Consider the following 19,752-nt stretch of genomic DNA (forward strand, 5'->3'; position numbering starts at 1 on the left):
GGAAGGAAGGAAGGAAGGAAGGAAGGAAGGAAGGAAGGAGAAAGAGGGAGAGAGGGAGGAAAGAGGGAAGGATGAAAGGGTGGAAGAGGAGGATGGAATGAGAAAGAGCGAGAAAAGGGATGGAGGTAAGGAGGAAGGAAAGAGAAGAAAGGAAAGACAAAAGGGAGGGAAGGAAGGAAGGGAATGAGGAAGGAAAGAGAAGGAAGGGAAGACGAAAGGGGGAAGGGAGGGAGGGAATGAGGAAGGAAAGAGAGAAGGAAGGAAAGACAAAAGGTGAGGGAAGGAGGGAAGAAAGTGAGGGAAGGAGGAAAGAGAAGGAAGAAAAGACAAAAGGGAAGGATGAAAGGAAGGAAGAATGAAAGGGTGGAAGGGAAGGAAAGAGGGAGGCAGGGAAGGAGGAAGGAAAGAGTGGAAAGAAGAAAGACAAAAGGGTGGAAGGAAAGAAGTAAGAGGGAGGGAAGGAAAAAGGAAAGAGAGAAGGAAGGAAGGATAGGATGGCGAGAAAGCCTGAGAAAAGAGCCCAAGGGACCGCATCTGACCCCCGAGCCTGGGTTTACTCATACCTGATCTACACTGTAGAATTAATGTAGTGTGACACTACTTTTAACTGTCATGGCTCAATAATATGGAATACAGACAGTTGTAGTTTTATCAGGGTTTTAGTCTTCTGCTGGTGTCCTATTTTATGGAACTGTTTCAGAAACTAAAAAAATGACAACTACATTCAAAAGTAATTTTTTTTAATTTCAACTCTATAAAGTATACAACAGGCACTCGGCAATTACAGCTGCAGGGAAAATACAGAGCAAAACAAAAGCAGTTAAGTTTATGATAAAAAGTTTGTTTTTCTTCAGTCTACATCAAAAGAGTGCAAGTGGTCAACGACCGTTAGATGAAAGTGTATCTTGGACACATAAAATGAAATCCTCCCTCTTTCACCTAGGATCCTCAGTACGAAGAAAACCAAAAGGAAACAAGAGCTGTTAAGATTATAAAGGAAATCACCAGTGTAAAAACAGCGTATGTTGGAATACGTAGGCAACTTTGATAGGATTTCTCTTTGCTATTAAAGCCCAAAACGGCAGGGTTCCAGTGCTGTGGGGTGAACTGTTCACGGAGGAAGAGGACAAAGGACACACTTTCAGTGTTTTGCTTACAAGGTGAAATACTGAGAGTTTGACTCAGAAACAGTTTGCATATACATGAACGTATGGTTGGATTCAGCTTTAGTCCTTCTTAGAGTAGACCCATGGAAAGCAACAGGACTTTAGTTAGTTATGACTAACTTGGCAATGAGGTCCACTGTAAGTTAAATCAGGATCCAACCAATAGAAAACATTGGTCCTGTTTTGTTCAGTGGTGCAACAAGTTTTATTCTTTTCTCTCTTTTTTTTTGCAGTCATTGGTTTCACGATGATACAACTAAGATTTTTGTTTGGTGTCAATTTTACAGTCAATTTGCTAATCATTGGTCTGACTGGAAGGTTTTTGCAATGTCATCTATTATAAAACGTGGTATGTTCGAACTTTTACTGCACTACAGTTTTAAAATTTGCACAGCTTAGCAAAACAGGAATACCTGTATACAGACTGATAGTATGTCATATATTAATTTGACCTGCACATACATTTATACATTTCACAGAAATGACGCTGTATCTCATTAACAGATACACAGCTCTGGTACATTTATAACAGAAATAAGAGAACAACTTCATCATTTCTGTAATTCATCAATATTATATAATAAAGGCTTATAAACTGTTAGCCGAAAGAACTGTAAAACGCAGCAAGCTAAGAAAGGACAACATTTTGAGGTGTGTTTGTCTTTGTCATGCAGCATAACACCAAATTTGTATTTTTTTAAATAGGATGCCATGAATTTAAGGCACTTGCAACAATGCCAAATAACTAGATGAGGTTCTAAACTATGGGACAGATGGACAACGGTACAGTTGACAAGTTTCAGTAATACTGACAATTATGACATTAATTCAAGTCTACGTTGAGCTAAAAACATTACCTTACAAATAAGAAAAAGGAAGGAAGAATGCAGTGAAGTTCTAAATCAAAAGCTATTATGTGTACCACAAAATATCAACACGAAAAAAAAATCTATTTACATAAATATTTGCTTGTGGTCCTATTATTAAATAAGAATTTTCCGTGGATAATGCAGCACTGTAATAAGCTCATCTGTACCTTTAGAACCCAGTTCTAACAAACGTTATCTTAAATATGACAGCATTATTTTCCAAACGCAGATACAGCATTGTCCGTACTTAAAGGGGAGTAGAGATTGCCATCCGACAGAAATTAGTAGGGAGTAAACCCTTCCAATTTGCACAGATATTACTCATGAGCAAGGTTATCTGAGGATGGCAGCTATATCAATAATAAATAGTCTACTTTTTTGCCAGGCACTTTCTGCCAAATACCGCAGGTTTATCACACCAAGCTGTAAACTGAAGTTCCTCATCTAGATTAGGCCAACTGAGCAATTCGTTTTTCGGTACCTGCCAGTGGCTGCTAATGTGTGCAGTAGGACTTGGGAAGCTTACGGCATCGCAACTTTGCTTCATATGTTGAGTTACAACTTCAAGTTACAACTGGGGATAGAGAATTTGCACACGGGATGCCATTTTTTTTGGTGTGATCTGCAGAGAGAGTAACATATGGAGCAGTTCTAAGAGACAGTGCATTGCAACATGAATGTAGGTGATATATGTGTGCGTGTGTGTGTGTCTATATATATATATGTAAATGAAATATATTATTTATAAATGCAAAGTTTACTAATATACATATGCTAATTTCAAGTTATTTAAAACACTTTTTAGTAAAGAAGATGTAAGTGAATTATAATGAGAAAATAAATTTGTATTAAGTGCATACTGCACCAGGACATATTACTGAGTGCAGATCAAGGATAAATGGAAGGAATCAAGCATAATAATTCATACAAAGCTTGCTTTGAAACTGTCCTTGTCTGAATATTTCTCAGCTAAGGGCTTTGAGATAGGGTTTTTATCACTGGAACTGTTCAGGCAAAGGCAGGATATTTTTATGTATATAATCAGGGGGAAATAAATTACTGTAATCAAATGAACACTTTTTTTGCATTGAAGTTCATTCAGAACAGGCACATAGTCATACGTGGGATGCAGGGAATGCATTGTGGAGGTGATTTCAACTTAAATCTGGAAAGGAAGTGACTTTTGATCAATATTGCCTCAGCCCTAATATCAAATGTTATTATTATTGATGCCATTTTAATTACTGAATGGTCAGTGCTTAGGAAATGGAACGGATCTATCAAGCTTCCCTGTACACTCCAAGGAAGCATTGTAGCTCCTGCTTATGCAATTTTTGACCAGAACCGCCTTAGACAACTCCTAGAAAGTTGTGGGGCTTGTCTTGTGTGTAGGTCAGCCAGGGGAGGATCTGTTGCGTTAACAGTGATGCAACACTTGGAAGCTCTGAAGCACATTAAAATCGTGCTGATACGTTTGCTTTGTGGTTAGGTTCTTGTGCTGCCACAGATTCCTACACTTGATGTATTGGAAGCCTAGCTGTGTCTTAGGATCAGTTCTGTTGTGTATAGGTGATCACCTATAATTCTTTCATCATAACTTGTTGACATGCTTGCAAATAGTAGGAAAATGTTTTTAGAAGCCAGAAACCTTGTTGCTTTTTATTAGGAGTGAGGTGTAAACAAGACCACATGTTGACTGCGATGTGAGGGTGGGTCTCTTGTGGTTCTCTACATATTCTTGGATTGAGGATCCTATCATCCTTCATCAGTGATTATGCTGGTTCAGATTGATGAAGTTGAAATCCAACATCTGAAGAACCACATGTTTTCTATCCCTGCTCTGTGTGTAAAAAAAATGAATGAATTCAGAAAGAGAGATGCTATTATTAAATTGGTGAGAATGCATGGAAGTCCACAATATATTTTCTTCCTTTCTTCAGAACTCACATGTTCTTGTCTGTTATGCTAGACTAGGAATAACTGAAAGCATTGGTCTGAACAGCTGATAAATCTTAGGAAACCTAGATTTTGATTTTTGGAGACCCCCCCCCCCCCCTTCAACTGAACTACTTTATAATAACTCTTTGGAGGAAAAACTATACTGACAATAGAGTTGTGAGACATTCCTTAAATAATATAATTTAAAGCCACTGCTGTGCTCTATATTTACTAGTATCTGCTCCAGCTACTTGGCTTGAAACATGTTTTATAATCTAGAGACAGAATATGAAATGCTATACTTCAGAAATTAGATTTGATTAAGATATCAATCCTATTTATGCTTACTTGGAGAAAACACAAATGAACAAAATGGAATTGATTTTTGAATAAGCATGTATAGGAGTGCATTGTGTCATAGCTGCATTTAGATAGCAAAGATACCAATATCTGCCTCATTGATTTCAATGGCAACTTTCAAGAAGAGGGCCTTTTCAGTGGTTGCTCCCAGACTGTGGAACTCCTTTCCAAGATAGACCAGGATGGCCTCATCGCTGCTTGCCTTTTGCAGGCAGGTCAAGACATATCTCTGCTATCATGCATTTGTGGGATGATGAGGGGCACATTGTGGGGAGATTGTGGGTGGGATTTGGGGAAATAGTGGACGTTGAATGTCATTTTAATATATTTTTTAATTTTAACTGTATTTTGACTTTTGTATCCACATATGTTTAATTTTTTTAAGTTATATCTCTTATTTTAATTTTTTATTGGGTGTGTTTATTTATTAGTTGCCGTGAGTTCCTATGGGGAGAAAGGCAGGGTATTATTATTATTATTATTATTATTATTATTAATAATAATAATACAATTCTATTCATGTGAGTTTAGTTCAATGGGAATTACTCCTGAATAAGTGTTACATACTATGTGCATGTAGTTCAGTTTGAAAGCCATTAAAAGTTAGCTCGAAATATTGGAAGAGGCAAATAAAAGGGTTGTGTAGCGGGAGAAGTTAGGAAAAACATACATGTAAAATAATTGGAAGAGGGCAAATTATAGAAGGGAAATTAGAAATGAGCAACAAGCAGGTTGCAAATTGGCTGAATGAGTGAAAGGGATCATTTTTTAAGTCATTCTGTATTGTGTGATATTTCTGAAGTGTGGATTATTACATTTTTTATTGTGATAATAAGAAGACTCGTAATTATAAGGCTGTTTTTGCTGGTAGGTGTCATGTAGACATGGAAGGCTTCTCTGGGATTGTTGCCATTGCTTTACATTTTTATAATTTATTCTTAGTTGTTATTAATATGCCACTGATCTGTTAGAAGACTTATGTCAAAAGTAGAGTGTACTAAAATCCCACAAATTTCAATTGGATACATATAACAATGGGCTTAGTTTCCCCTTTGTAATGAAATAGGGTTTTGAAGTTCTTTGTTTCAGCTACATTGCACTCCTTATTTTAGATTGACTGATTGCAATTAAAGTTATTACAGAAGGAGAACTGAGTTAGGAAATCTTTGAAATAAACATGTGAATGTAGTCAAATAATAATGAGCTTAAGAGGATATGGAGATTAGGATGTGGAATAATGGCTTCAAACTACAGGAAAGGAGATTTCAACTGAACATTAGGAAGAACGTCCTAACTGTAAGAGCTGTTCACTAGTGGAACTCTCTGCCACAGAGTGTGGTGGAGGCTCTTTCTTTGGAGGCTTTTAAGCAGAGGCTGGATGGCCATCTGTCAGGGGTGCTTTTAATGCGATTTTCCTGCTTCTTGGCAGGGGATTGGATTGGATGTCCCATGAGGTCACTTCCAACTCTATGATTCTATGTAAAATAGCAAAACAAAATAATGACAATGTCACAGTGGAGCATTAAAAGTATGTGATATGTTTGTGTGTGTAAATTATTTAAGATTTTGGTTGACTATTATCTCTCTTGCTACATTTTTCCCTGAAAAATGACTGTGGGTGTTTACAACGCAGATGAAAAATGTACATAGCACCTATATAGTCTGCAGTGTGTCTTGCCTGTTCCCTCATTGGGCTCTAAAAGGTAAATGCTATTTTAAGCTCAGTGTTTAATGCCTATTAGACCAGTTGGCTGCTGTCATTTTCTGCCTAGGACCTTTTGATAAGTACATTTTCCTTTTCATTGTATAATATAATTAGCATATATGTGTAAAATAAGTAGTTTTATGAATAATTTTCTACATGCTCTTATGAAGCTGTACCAATAAAACTAAATGGTAGATATATCATGTTCTCAGACACATGTGAGAATAAACCGACCCATTCTTGCTTTTAACAGTTCAACAGATGCTGTAGCATTTGTGCTTTTGTTACCAGTTGAGGGAGAAAAAGCACATTAGAAATTATAAAAATGGAAGAAGGTAACATTCATTCTTGTCATGAATACAGCTCGAAAAGAAAGACAACTTATAGCATTGCTTTGACATGAGCTTCTTGACCAGCAACTTCGTGGTCCTCCTTGGTTTAAAACATTGGCCTACTTTAAGAGGCACAATATGCTTATTTTTGCAATTTGAGACACCCCAGTTTCCATACTGTAGGTTCTACAGTGTAGAATCAGCTGCAGTATCGAACATTTCAGAAGAGAATTCACTAGTTAAAGAAAACAATCTTGCAGCTAGAATTATGTGCATCTCATTCTACCAGCTTCAAATTACAACAGGAGCATAACAAGTTCATTAAAGTGATAGAAAACACACTTCATTACTGATGAAAAAGGCTTTGCTTCAGGACCACCATGTCAACTGCTATGTTGAGTTCAAACAGAAAACATGTGAAGAGCACTATTGTCATCTAAGCGATAAGTCCTAATGCCACTGTAGTTACTGTAGCAGCATCAATCAAGGCATCATGGTGACCCCGAGCACTAATCCTTCCCAATTCCTTCAGGTCTGCTGGCAGCCATGTCTCTGGAAGCTGTCTTCAGCAAGGCAGAAGCAGGTAAGAGAAATACATTAAAAGTCTATGTCCCATCCTGAGTTGTCATCAGGCGGTGGTTCATCGTTGTCCTCAGGGAAGCTATCAAAATTGCTTGTATCTGTTGGTGATGCAACCTGTCCAGTGAAGAAAATCAAACCATTGTTTCTTGAATTGATGTCATGTCTCTGGAAACAACTGTACGAACTCATGTATAAGTCAGACTCACATATAATGTTTGGTGACCAAAATTCCAGATTTTGAGATGACCCATGAATAAGTTGAAGGTCATTCTACAAAGAGGGGAAAGCACCCCTCTTTGTTGTCTTAGGGGGGCCAGCTGCCTATGGCCATTTTTCCTCCAAGGTATTGAAAAAAGCCAGAATTGGTACTACATCAAAGAGGATAGAGTGTGCCTTTTAGGTTCTTCTGGGACAGGCTAAGCACTTTCATTTGACACTATATTCCAAGAAGGGAATGCTTTCTTTATTGGTGAGAGTTAAGGTATAGGGCTGTAGCCGGGGGTGGGGTGGGTTAAAAGTTTAACCCTGTCCTGAAATGTGTACGGTTAAAAAAAACCCTGGTTTACTCATAATTTGGTTAACCAGTTAAAATTCTTGAGTAAATCATGTTTCGGGGGGGGGGGGGGGTAGAACCCTTAACCCCCCCCCCCCTTTTCTGGCTATGGTCCACATTGACATGTGGGTAAATGGACCCAGTTTTTTTTGGATTCATTCTTTGACTATGATTTCTCAACTTATTCATGACTATACAGAGTAGCTTTTAAATTCCAAATCTATGATTGTATGTTGCCATATACGCATAGGTCCCTACAAATTAATGCTGGTTAGTGAGAGGTACAGACACAACTTCTGAAAAGAAGAAACATTACAACAATAATAAAAAAATTTATTTATGGTACCACTGTGATCTATTTATTAGACTTGTGCATGCATCCGTTTTTAGCCAGTCCCTTTGGCTACTCGGCTTATCTGTTTTGTTTGGGTGCCCGAAATGGCAGGGGCCCAGCCATCATGGATTCCCACCCAAAAAGGGACCACATGGCAGCCTATTTGGCATCACAATTGAATCTTTTTGATTTTCCTTTATTTTCCTGATTCTTTTTATTTAGTGGGACTGACTGGGAGTTTGGGACCTGAGGGATGGTGGGTGAGGTGTGCGCAAGCGCCTTTATGAACTTGGAGATGGAGAGTCACCCTTTTAGCTTCTTTTTCTCCTTCCATTCCTCTCCTTCAGAAAATACTTTTAAAAGATAATAATTATCATTAATAATAGTAAACCCAGCAAACAAAAAGAGAAGCCTACTTCTCCTCTAATGTAGAACAGCTTTAAGGAAGCAACACCCCAAGCAGAAGGGAGACTGCAGACAGTAGAGAAAACAGAGGGGTTTTTAAAGGTAGCTCAGGAAAGATAGCTCCACTGAGCTCCAGGTCATCGCTTTTCCTTCCCTGGGTCTCCTTAAAATGCCTTAGCTGCCTGGTGTGCTGGTGCTGGAAGAGAAAGCACATCCGTCTGCCTCTCCTCTAGAGAAGAAACAGCTTTAAGAAGCATTAAACCCGGTCTTCTATACAAACAGAAAGTAAAGGATCCAGAAAGGATGGTATCTTAACTCCGATGCTTTTTAAAATCCAAGTCTTAATGAAGGATATGGAAAGGGAGCCTGTGGGAAGTCTCCCCCCCCCCCCACCCAATAATGGGCTGGATAGGGTGATTTCTTAACCCCCTTGCTGACAGCCAGCTTCCTTGAAGGGAAGAAAGAAAAGGTTCCCAGGGGAAAGGGGAGCCTTGTAAGTTTCCCATTGTTACCAATGGGCAAAAAAGAGCTGCTTTTTTGGATGCAGAACAAAAATGCTCATTCGGCAGTGCATCCATTTTTAGGAGGTGCTGGGAAATGGATATGGGAGGCTTCGGGTATCCAGCAAGCAGAAACGGATAGCAATTCACCCAAAATGCACTATTGATATGATTTCTTTTAACCACTTGCCCTTGCCCCCTACCCTCCAATTTCTATGAACAAATATGTCATGGATTTATCTTACAGTATTTCATAGTTATACTTTAGTACTGGGTTTGACAAGATAGAACAGAAAACATTTTCATGTCTGAGTGTGAAAAGACAACAAAATACCAGGAGGATGTGAGAGAGATAAGTGGGGGGGGGGGGGGGAACTTTAATCAGACACTGAACAAAATGCTGTGCTTACTGAACTTCATAAAAATGGTAGTTCCACTGCATAAGCAAAGACCCATTCAATATAGCATTACATTTTCAAAACCCAGGAAAAGATCTAAAAAGCTAGTGATTTCGGATCATTATAACAGGGTAAGGAATGTGTGGCCATCAGGGATTATGCTGAATTTTGGTTTGCATAAACTGCAGAAAAAATGGCTAATGGTGATAGATGCTAGAAGCTGCAGTCTGACAATATCTGGAGGACCACCCATTCAATGGGCATCTATCCCTGGATTTCGCTTACTGAAGTAGAGAGAGTGACACTAAATATTAGAGAGGTTGAAGCCAGTGATACAAATCATTACATGAATTAAGTATAAGTGATTTGGATTATAGCTTTATAAATCTGTTAACACAAAATTCCACCCACATGGTAGTGAAATATTTCTGTAATGTGCAGATGTGTTGCCATTTTTAAATATGCTTTATTTAAAACATTAAACAACGTATCACAGACACAGAGCGCCAACTAGATCTGGCCTCGGCTCCAACCTTTCTTGTCAGTGAAGACAGCAGATACCTTGCCTCCCCTATGGCATATTTAACATACTTAGAGGTTCCTATTCATCGGAGGGCTTTCACCCTGGCCCGATGCCACACTCTCCCATCAGCTGTACTCGAAGGCCGCTACCGGAAGATCCCTTTCCCAGAGAGACTCTGCCCCTGTGACTCGGGTCATGTGGAAACAATAGAACATGTGCTCCTTCAGTGTCCGTTCTACAGGGATACCCGTGCCAGGCTTATCTTACCCCTGATAGACAAGCACCCAGGCCATTCAGGACAATTTTATACCTCCCTGCTACTTGCGGATACTAATTCAGCTACAACCTACAATGTCGCAAAGTTTTGTGCAGCAGCATACAAAATCCGCCAGGGAATGACTAGTTCCAAAAGTCAACTGCGTGTCCAGTAATCGTCTTCCCTGAATCTACAATTTGATGATGGATCTGGACATTGTATGTTTTTACCCTGTTTCCCCTTCTGCTCCCTCACCCATATTGTGTTTTTAGTAGTTGTATTTATATTTTTAATGTACCAAACATGCCAGGTTTGTAAGGAAACGTCACACTATTTCCTGTGCTGGTCAATGACCGAAATAAATGTTTTGATTTGATTTGATATTTAAAAAACAAAAGCGAAAAAGAGAGCTGCTGTTTTGGTTTAGTAATTAGCATCTCCAATAATTGTCTCAATTTCTTGTTCCAATTACCACATTTATGTCATATAAACAATAACAGAGTAAAATATATACTTACACTTGGTACTATAGGAGGTGTCAGTGTACCTTTTCTTAAACCTTCCCAATTAAAGCCTTCAAACCACCTAAAGACAGAACAAGACAAAGGGATAAATGGCTCAGGTGCCACTTCACGCGGATCAAACAGAAGGATCAAACAACCGAAATAACAAAATTCTGAACAAGCTGATATACACCCACTTTGTCAGTTTTCATTTTGTCAGGGTTTTTTTTTTTTTTTGTCAGTACATGATCTCCTGTTTTCAATTCAGCTATAGGAAATACTTTCCAATTCAGCTATAGGAAAGTATTTTATCTCTCCCTCCCTTTAACAAAGGTGATATAATAAAAAAATACTGTTTCTCTACTGGTATTGGAGCCCCTGGTTAAACCCTTCTGCCAGCAGGACTGCAGACCGAAAGGTCGGTTGGGTGAGCTCCCATCTGTCAGCTCTAGCTTCTCGTGTGCGGACATGAAAGAAACCTTCCCACAAGATAGTAAAACATCCTGGTTTCCCCTGGGCAACAGCTTGCAAACGGCCAATTTTCTCACACCAGAAGTGACTTGCAGTTTCTCAAGCTGCTCCTGACACACACACACACACAAAAATCTACTGCTATTTTCTGCTTAGCAATTTCCTGTATTTACTCATATATAAGTCTAGAATTATTTGGTTCAAAAATTGAATCCAAAACTCAGGGTCAAATTTTCCACAATTCAAAGTAAGTAGTATTGGTTAACTCTTCTCTTAAAAAGGAACTATTTCTATCTTAGAGTGGAGAAAGATTAAAGTCTGGTCCATTCTGACATAACCTAAAAGAAGCACTGACTGTCTTCTACTCTTTCCATGACAGCACCACTTCTGGCCTTTTTGAATACCTGGATGGGAAAATAACAGTGGCAATCTTGTGCAACTGCCCCTCAGGGTGGCACTTGTGATTTATCTTCTTCAAAGAAGTACCTTGACTTATCCATGGATCATGGCACAAACCATAATTTGGGCTCCCATACTTGCCCTCAACTTATACACAAGGACGACAGATACACGAGTATATAAGGTAAGTTATGTCAGTATGGTAGGTGCTGTATAGGGCTAATTTTATAGAAAAGATGCAAATAAAGCTTGCAAGGAAGATATAAAAATGACTTAGAGAAAGGTAGGAGTTGCTGGGATGCGATAAAGCAAATGAAACTATTGAGAAAACTTAATTACACTCTAGGGAGTAAAAAAAGAAACTCAGTTTACTGAGGTCTCCCTCTCTCTCTATATATATATATATTTGGACGACATGAGAGAACAGCATAAAAGAGTAAAAGCGAATTACTTCCCTAGGAACCCCATATTTTAAAATTATTGGGGTTTTTTTCTCATTACAGGATGTTATGACTACGAATTAGCATATACCCTGGTGTGTATTTTTTAGATCCAGTGGTTTGCACATATCCCCAAGGATTGCACACAAAAACTCACACTTTTTTTTTCAAATTGGCAGTCTAACTCTCCCAATATAAAAACTGAGGCAGAGAAACTAATATGTCCACTCTCACCATCACAGAAAAGGCTGTGGACACTATTCATGAATGTAAGTCACACAGAACCGTTGTCTATGTAGAAGGTCAATTCCATACCATAATTATTATTTTTTACTTTTCATTGGTCTTGAAGAAAATATTGGCTGACAGTATTAATTTTTTGTCATTTATCCACATGTCTACCTCTGCTTTTTGTGTATATGTTTTTAAAAACTCTATAGCACTGAGTTCAATTTTCAAGGACAAGCTGACTTGCATAGATAGTGGGTTCAGGCTGTTTTTATCAAAATTGGCTCTGACCCTCAGGTCTACCCATATTTGCCATGTCTTTTTACTGTATGCTTTTTAGTAAATGAAAAGAAGCCAGAATGATAAATGTATGCTGAAGTTCAAGCTTAATGTGTAGTGAAATAATGGACCATCACAACAGCACTATAACATACGTGAACCACAGGAGAGCAAAAAGAATGGGCTAAAAATAACATGTTAGAAAATCATGTTCAATAATTCCTGAATAGGACTGCAACATCAGACGAATGTACGAGTTATAACACTAAGTTGAAATCCACTGATGTCTGATAAGTCCCATCAAAGCAAACAGAACTTTAGAAGGAAAAAACAGTTTATTTTTTTGGGCCAGAGTGAAGAGAGAGGGGGCCAGAAGATAGTTCCACCACGTCTCCTGTGCTATGCTAATAATATAATATAATATAATATAATATAATATAATATAATATATTGTATATACATATAATATTTATAATATTATCATGAAATACAATATAATAATATGATATTATAATTCTATATTTTATATTACATGTAATATTACTAATAATATTACAAATTAATGGTATAGTACAATATAGTAATATATAATACTGATACTGTACTATGCTAATAATATAATATATTGTTTGTGTCTATCTATCTATCTATCTATCTATCTATCTATCTATCTATCTATCTTGTAAGCCGCTCTTAGTCTCCTTCAGGGTGAGAAGGGCGGCATATAAATGTCGAAAAATAAATAAATAAATAAATCTTAATTTCAAAAAGTTGTCTTATAGTTAACATAAAATAATCTTGTTTTAAGTGTATCAGTATTAATTTCATGTATTTTCTTCCTCAGTTGTCCTTATTTATTTATTTTATTTATTTACAGTTCTTATATTCCGCCCTTCTCACCCCGCAGGGGACTCAGGGCGGATTACAGTAAACACATATATGGCAAACATTCAATGCCAGTTTGACAAATAACATTTAACAGACAAATACACCGAGGCTATTTAATTTTTTTTTTTTTTTGGCCGCCAGGGGAGCTGCTGCTTTTCATCGTCCATCAACGACACCGATGAAGTTCTTCCGCATTCCACATTCCCCAGAGTCTTTTTTCTTTATGGCCTCATAAATTAGTTACATTTAGCCTCCCACACAAGGTGGTACCTTATTTTCCTACTTGACAGATGCAACTGTCTTTCGGGTTGCAAAGGTCGACAACGGGCTACACAATGGCTGGACACCCACTCCAGCCCGGGCTGGCTTCGAACTCATGACCTTTTGGTCAGAGTGATCTTAATGCAGCTGACACTCAGCCAGCTGTGCCACAATCCTTGATTCTACTTCCTTCTTTTTCTTGCCTTATTTTTACACTGAGCCAGAGACCTGTTACTGTAAAATTCTACATATGTTAATTGCAGTATAAGAGAAAGTAACTTTTTTTTCACCCGAGACATACTTACTTGTGCTTTTGAATATCCTTGACACCGTTTTTCAAGTTACCTAATCTTTCTGATGGGTTGTCCCTGTTTAAAAGGAAAGAAATCAATCAACAGATAATCTGAAGGTAACAATTGGAATTATGCCATCACTTATCTATATTAGTCTCCATCTCAACCTTTTATATCCTCTCTTTTCAGTAAAACAACCCCTTAGAATAGTAAAATATTATGTAATTTATACTAAGATTTTGTAAAATACAGAAGAAGAGGGAGGGATTGCTGGAGGTGCGGATAACAAGGGTCAGATTATCTTCATGCATTTTGGAATGACTGAAAACTGTATCTTGCTGGCATAGTATTTATTGTATATAGGAAAAAATAGCAGGATTCAAAATGTTGCTTGATTCTTTGATGTATTCTTGAATTACTTTAAAGAAAAAAGCTATATAGGAAATTTGGATATAAAAATGGTAGTCAGTTTATCTATCATTTCAATTACAATAGCTTTCTATTTCAAGAAAAATATTATCACTTTATTTACTGTATTTATACTTCACCCTTCTCACCTCGAAGGGGACTCAGAGCGGGACTTGTTTTTTTGTGAATCTGGGAGATAACTATATGATAACATTAACTTGTTGCATCCAAAGTGGGGAAAGCTCAATAATTGAAAATGTGTTTATACACATTTGTCGGTTTTCCAGAAAAAGCAGATATGTTATATGCGTTTTTTATTATTCTCTCTTCTCTTTAACATAAAGAATAATATTTTGTAAATGCAATTTAATTTGTAAAAGATGTTAAGAATGAATAACCAAATAAATAAGTAACATGTGAATAGCTAAGAAAATATGCAACATCAATAAGAGAATATTAGGCGGTGGCACTGCAGGTTAAAGTGCTAAGCTGCAGAACTTGTGGACCAAAAGGTCAGTGGTTCGAATCTGCAGGACAGGGTGAGCTCCCATTGTTAGCCCCAGCTTCTGCCAACCTAGCAGTTCGAAAACATGCAAATGTGAGTAGATCAATAGATACCACTTTGGCGGGAAGGTAACAGCACTCCATGCAGTCATGCCAGCCACATGACCTTGGAGGCATCTATGGACAACACCATCTCTTTGGCTTAGAAATGGAGATGAACACCACCCCCCAGAGTCGGACACAATTAGTTCAAGGAGAAACCTTTATCTTTACATTTTTTTCTTGACAAATTTATGGAGAGAGTATTTTACCTGCATAGTTTTTTAATTAGATTAGCAGCATTTTTGGCAATCTTCTTTGGAAATTCAATCATGTCAATCCCCCTTAGGATGATGTTATACGTTTTCATGGGATCTGGGCCTGAGAAAGGTGGACTAAAGGAAAAAGAAGAAAAAGCACAGTGTTAAGATTTACTTAAACGTTATTGCTACCCCTCTTTCACCCAACAAATGTCTATCTATTAAAACCAATAGAAGAATTGTTTCCATTGGAAAACATTGATCCCAAAATACTGAATTCTAGTGGTGTAATATGCCAGCAAAACTTGAGTTGGTGTTGACAGTGGCAGTAGTCGGTGCAATAATAATGAAAAGAGACACTTGAGAAATGGGCCGCTCCATAAAAGTAGAGGATCCTGTTTCTGTGCAAATAATTTACTGTCAGATTTAGAGTCCCCTTGAAATAAGCTGCTATTACTTGATGTTGACAATGGGTAGCACAGCTGTAAAAACTGCAATATGATGTGACTGCTACTCTGAGTTGTGTGGAACAAATGGCGTTCCCTGCCCTAAATTGCCTGATTTGATCCATCCGGGGAAACTTCATTTTTCTTGCATTGGAAACATTAGGGAGACATTGTTTTTTCCTTGTTATTTGAATCATGAAAACTGGTAGTATCCTCATGTGAAATCTTGCCCAAGCGGCTTGTTGAATTGTTGAAGCTAGAATACCTAATACCCTGGCCAGATGCCTGAAATCTACTACCTCTTCTTTCCTCAAACATTATTATTTCTAATTTTATTGCTTGATTTCTTTTGAAAGAAAAACAAAACAATTCTGTATGTTTGTTTCTGCCCTGAGATGCAACATGATTTTTGTTCCTGGGTTATAAATGTCATCTCCTAATTGGTTCTATCATTAAAAAACATGGAAAGATTTATTAAACTGCTAAAACTTTGTTTTTGTGGGACATCCTGCAGCACATTTTACTATAGTTTTTCAATGAATATCTCAGTCTCAACCAATTCAACATAGTTTGTGGCAGCCACAAAAATGACATTTCTAGAGTATAACAGCTACTTTCAGAGTAAATACCCCACAATTGAACAGGAAATAACACTTTCAAACCAGGAACAGACAAATTTTCAAATTTTGTTACATAATGTTATCTTTGCTGGTGTTAATTGACTAATTTTGTAATTTACAAAAAATCCATAAATCCTGAAATACTGCAAACGCAGACTACGATCATCTTATGCTTTTCATCTGCATCCATCTTTCAGTAAGATAATGTTTATCAAACTATAACTATGTTTTACGGTGGAATATGCAAGTAAGGTTATCAGAAATCTATTGAGTACAAATAGTCATTAAAGCCCACATTCTGCAATATGGTTTGCAAAGACTCCGTATGTTGAACCTCAAATATTTCACAAAGGAACTGAGAAACATTTTTCATCTGAAATGGGTCTCTGTCCCCTACTGTGCTTTGGGACAGCAATTCAATGGAGTACATTCCTTTGAATTTCTGATCAGATGGAATTTGTCCTGTTGCCTCAATTTTAGCTAAGTGCTGAATCTCTTACTGAACTATGTTCTGCTTGATACTGCTTTTAGGTACAAGTGATGGTAGATATCTTCCTGATAGACTTTTTAAAGAACATACTTTTGTAAACTTCCTCAAGTATTTGAAAAACCCATTTTTATGTAGTTATTTCTTTCCAAAAATGACTGAAGTGAAGTAAATGTTCCACCTACTGATAAATCTCTCAAGTCAGTATTGCTGCCCGCCACTCCTGTTGAATTACTTTCACCTCTCCTTGGCTGTTCTTGCCCCTTTTATCTAAATTGGAATCTACTCCATTGCTGTTTATAACTTCTGAACTCCTTTTCTTACACAACCTCTGACTGCTTGGTAGGAGTAGTTGTCTTCACTAAAAAATCTTGTCTAACCTTTTTATCCCTCTCCAGGAAGTAACTACTTCTTGCCCTTTCCTTCCATTAACAACTTCTCCAGAACTTTTTATACAATGCTCCGTAAGCGTTAGAATAAAGTATTGTTAAGAGATTGAGAAAGAGAAATTCACAACCAGTTGGCAAAGCAGAAGAAGAAAAACTGAGGAGGGCGAGAATGGAGCAATGGGTAAAACTATGTAGAAGTTGATTTCCTGCCTTCATCAGGTGGCATGAGGGTGGTGGTGATGTTTTGAAATTTTTGGGGGGGGGGGGGTTAAAACGAGTCCAGAGTCCAGGAGGGAAAGCAGGCAAACGAGCAAGGGGCAGGAGAGCGAAAGACGGGCGAGTAAACAAGAGGGGTGGGCAAATGGACGGGCAAGCAAGCAGGGGTGGGAATTTTTTTTGCAGGAAGGGGGTTTGAACCCATTACATGCCCCCCCCCCCCTGCTATGGGCTTGCATGAGGGATTAACTGAATGGCTGTGAATTGCTCCTATCAACTTTCCTGAGAATGCGGTGTAGGTAAATCCATCCCAGGAATGTGGGGATTACTTTGCTGCAAATGTTAGTAAGTTATATCTTGAAATCCAAATTTATTTTCTCTGATTAATTCCCAAACATTCATTTGAAAGTATGCATGCATGAGATCCCACCATATTTGGCTCTTTCGAAAAATTTGGCAGAATATGAACCTCAGCACAGGGATCCTAAAATTAGCCCTACATGAGAAAAAAATACTACTGAATCTTTCTCTGAACAACTAAAGCACTGTGATACAGAAAAGAGGATATGGTGGCTTATGATAGGCCCAACAATTTGAATCCTTGTCTTTCACAGTAATGTTTCTAGTAACACTGTGTAACAAAATTTGAAATAAATTTTAAAATGTTATTTCCTGATTATACTTTGAAAGTATTTGTTATATTAGAGAAACTTCATTTTTGTGGCTGCCACAAACTATGTTGAATTGGTTGAGACTCTATGAGATATTCATTGAAAAACTGAAGCAAAATGTGCTGCACTTTCCCCATGTTTTTATGATAGAACTAATTGGGAAATGACATTGATAACCGAGGAACAAAAATTGTGTTACATAGTGTAATTGTTAAATTTAAAGCACCAATATTCAGCTGTTCGTAACTAGAGATTTTAGGAACAACTACTGTGGACTGAGGACAGTTAATGCCTACAGATAACTAAACACCCCTGTCATGTTAATTCTGCACACTGGACCATGTTGTCCTCTGCCCTCCTTGCCCTATGAAGGGTGTGGACAATAGGGAGGCCATAAGATCTTGTTTTAGCTTGGGCAAGTACTTGAAAGCTACACTTTTTAGCTAAAATATATAAAAGTAGGTGAAAAATGAATTTACACATGTGCAAAATGGCAAGTATTTCTTGCCTAAGAAAACCCATGGTGTTTCTGTGAAGTGACAGGTGGGTTGAAGAGATCAACATACACAAAATGAATTATAATCTATAATTCCCCCATAACAAAATATTGACGGTTTATGCCATGCCACGCCAGCATTTAAATTCAACTTATATGAGTAAAACATGAGCACAAAACTTTCAATAGCATTTTATCTTTTTAGTCAGTGTTGTTTTAATATTGTAATCAGTTTAATTCTATTTTAATATTTACTTTTTGCATGCTTTCAATTGAATTGTGATTTGTTTGGGGTTTTAGTGATAAGCGAGACAGTAATATAATAACAATAGTGTAAAGGGAAGCATTTCCATTTCCTCAGGTCATTTTGTGTTAGGACTGTGTTTTGTCCTGTGTAACACTGCTTTTGTTCTTAAAAATATATGTCATACTATCATATTGTGTTTAATTATACTATGCTAATGTGCCCCATTGAAAAGAAACCCAAATAATTTAATATTTTTTAAATAAATAACCTTTTTCTTTGCTGCAAGAAGTTTTCAAAAGCTGCACAGATTTCAAAGGCAATTTATAATTTGGAATGCCTTACTGGTGCATAAAATACCATGTCCTGAGTGTGTATGTTGTTTTTGGTACAAAAAAACCCCAAAACATTTTCTGTATGGAAAATCTACTTTCTGCACAGAAAATCATGTTCAAAAAATTACAAAAAGGTTGCACGTTATTTTCTGCACAACAAAAATATATAGATCCCCCCACACAATGTCCTAAACTGTTAGTATTTTCATTGTGCAGGTTTCTCTTTCATGATTCTTCCCCACACTTGAAGAGTCGAAGAGCAATTGAATGTAAAGCCTCAAAATATAGGAAGTAAACACTGGCTACTACTTACTAAATGTAATATTTCTATGTGCCAATGGAAATTCATTGCTTTTTAGGTTTGTAGAAGTGTAGAATCTTAATCTGCATATGGCACTCAATGTAAAAAAATAGACTGCTAGAAATTGAAAGCCAAATAATTTAAATTTGTAGCTCTGTACATTGTTGGCTGGGCCTTTCTTTTTAGGCTTGATGTTCCAAGCCTTCTATTCTTTAGACTGCTGACTGTGAACCAATGACAACTAAGAATGAGCAGTCTCAACAGTAGATTTTCTGACTTTTTTGTGTGTGTGATCATCATAACATATGCCAGCTCTAAATTCCTCTGCTCCTAATCAAAGTGACAAAGGCAGAAATATTCTCTAATTTGCGGATCTATTTTTATCACTAGCTCCAATTCGATGCCCATACCTGCCAGTCAAGAGCTCATACATTAAGATTCCCAGTGACCAGTAGTCTGCTGAAATGTCGTGACCTTTGTTCAGGATGATCTCTGGGGCGACGTACTCTGGAGTTCCACAAAATGTCCATGTTTTCTTTCCAAATCCTATTTTTTTTGCAAAGCCAAAATCAACCTGTTGAAAGAAGGTTCACACATCCATCAAGAAAGAGAAAATAAAGAGCAACTAAGCTGGAGCAATGCTTGAGGAGGAG

At 37.4% G+C, this 19,752-nt stretch overlaps 1 protein-coding gene across 2 annotated transcripts in view; it reads right to left on the reverse strand.

Moving 5' to 3' along the window:
* Positions 1-723: 723 nt before the first annotated feature.
* PRKG1 (protein kinase cGMP-dependent 1) overlaps positions 724-19,752 on the reverse strand; it is a 926,264-nt gene continuing 907,235 nt past the window's right edge. For both annotated transcript variants that reach the window (XM_060768793.2, XM_067465712.1), the window contains exons 14-18: positions 19,510-19,673; positions 14,907-15,029; positions 13,696-13,758; positions 10,440-10,506; positions 724-7,066 (exon numbers count right to left, since the gene is read on the reverse strand). In XM_060768793.2, the coding sequence (XP_060624776.1) occupies positions 6,968-7,066; positions 10,440-10,506; positions 13,696-13,758; positions 14,907-15,029; positions 19,510-19,673 (516 nt within the window). In that variant the 3' untranslated portion in view covers positions 724-6,967. The remainder of the gene's footprint in view (positions 7,067-10,439; positions 10,507-13,695; positions 13,759-14,906; positions 15,030-19,509; positions 19,674-19,752) is intronic.

This window comes from Anolis sagrei, chromosome 3 (assembly GCF_037176765.1).
Source record: "Anolis sagrei isolate rAnoSag1 chromosome 3, rAnoSag1.mat, whole genome shotgun sequence".
Classification (NCBI taxonomy): Eukaryota; Metazoa; Chordata; class Lepidosauria; order Squamata; family Dactyloidae; genus Anolis; species Anolis sagrei.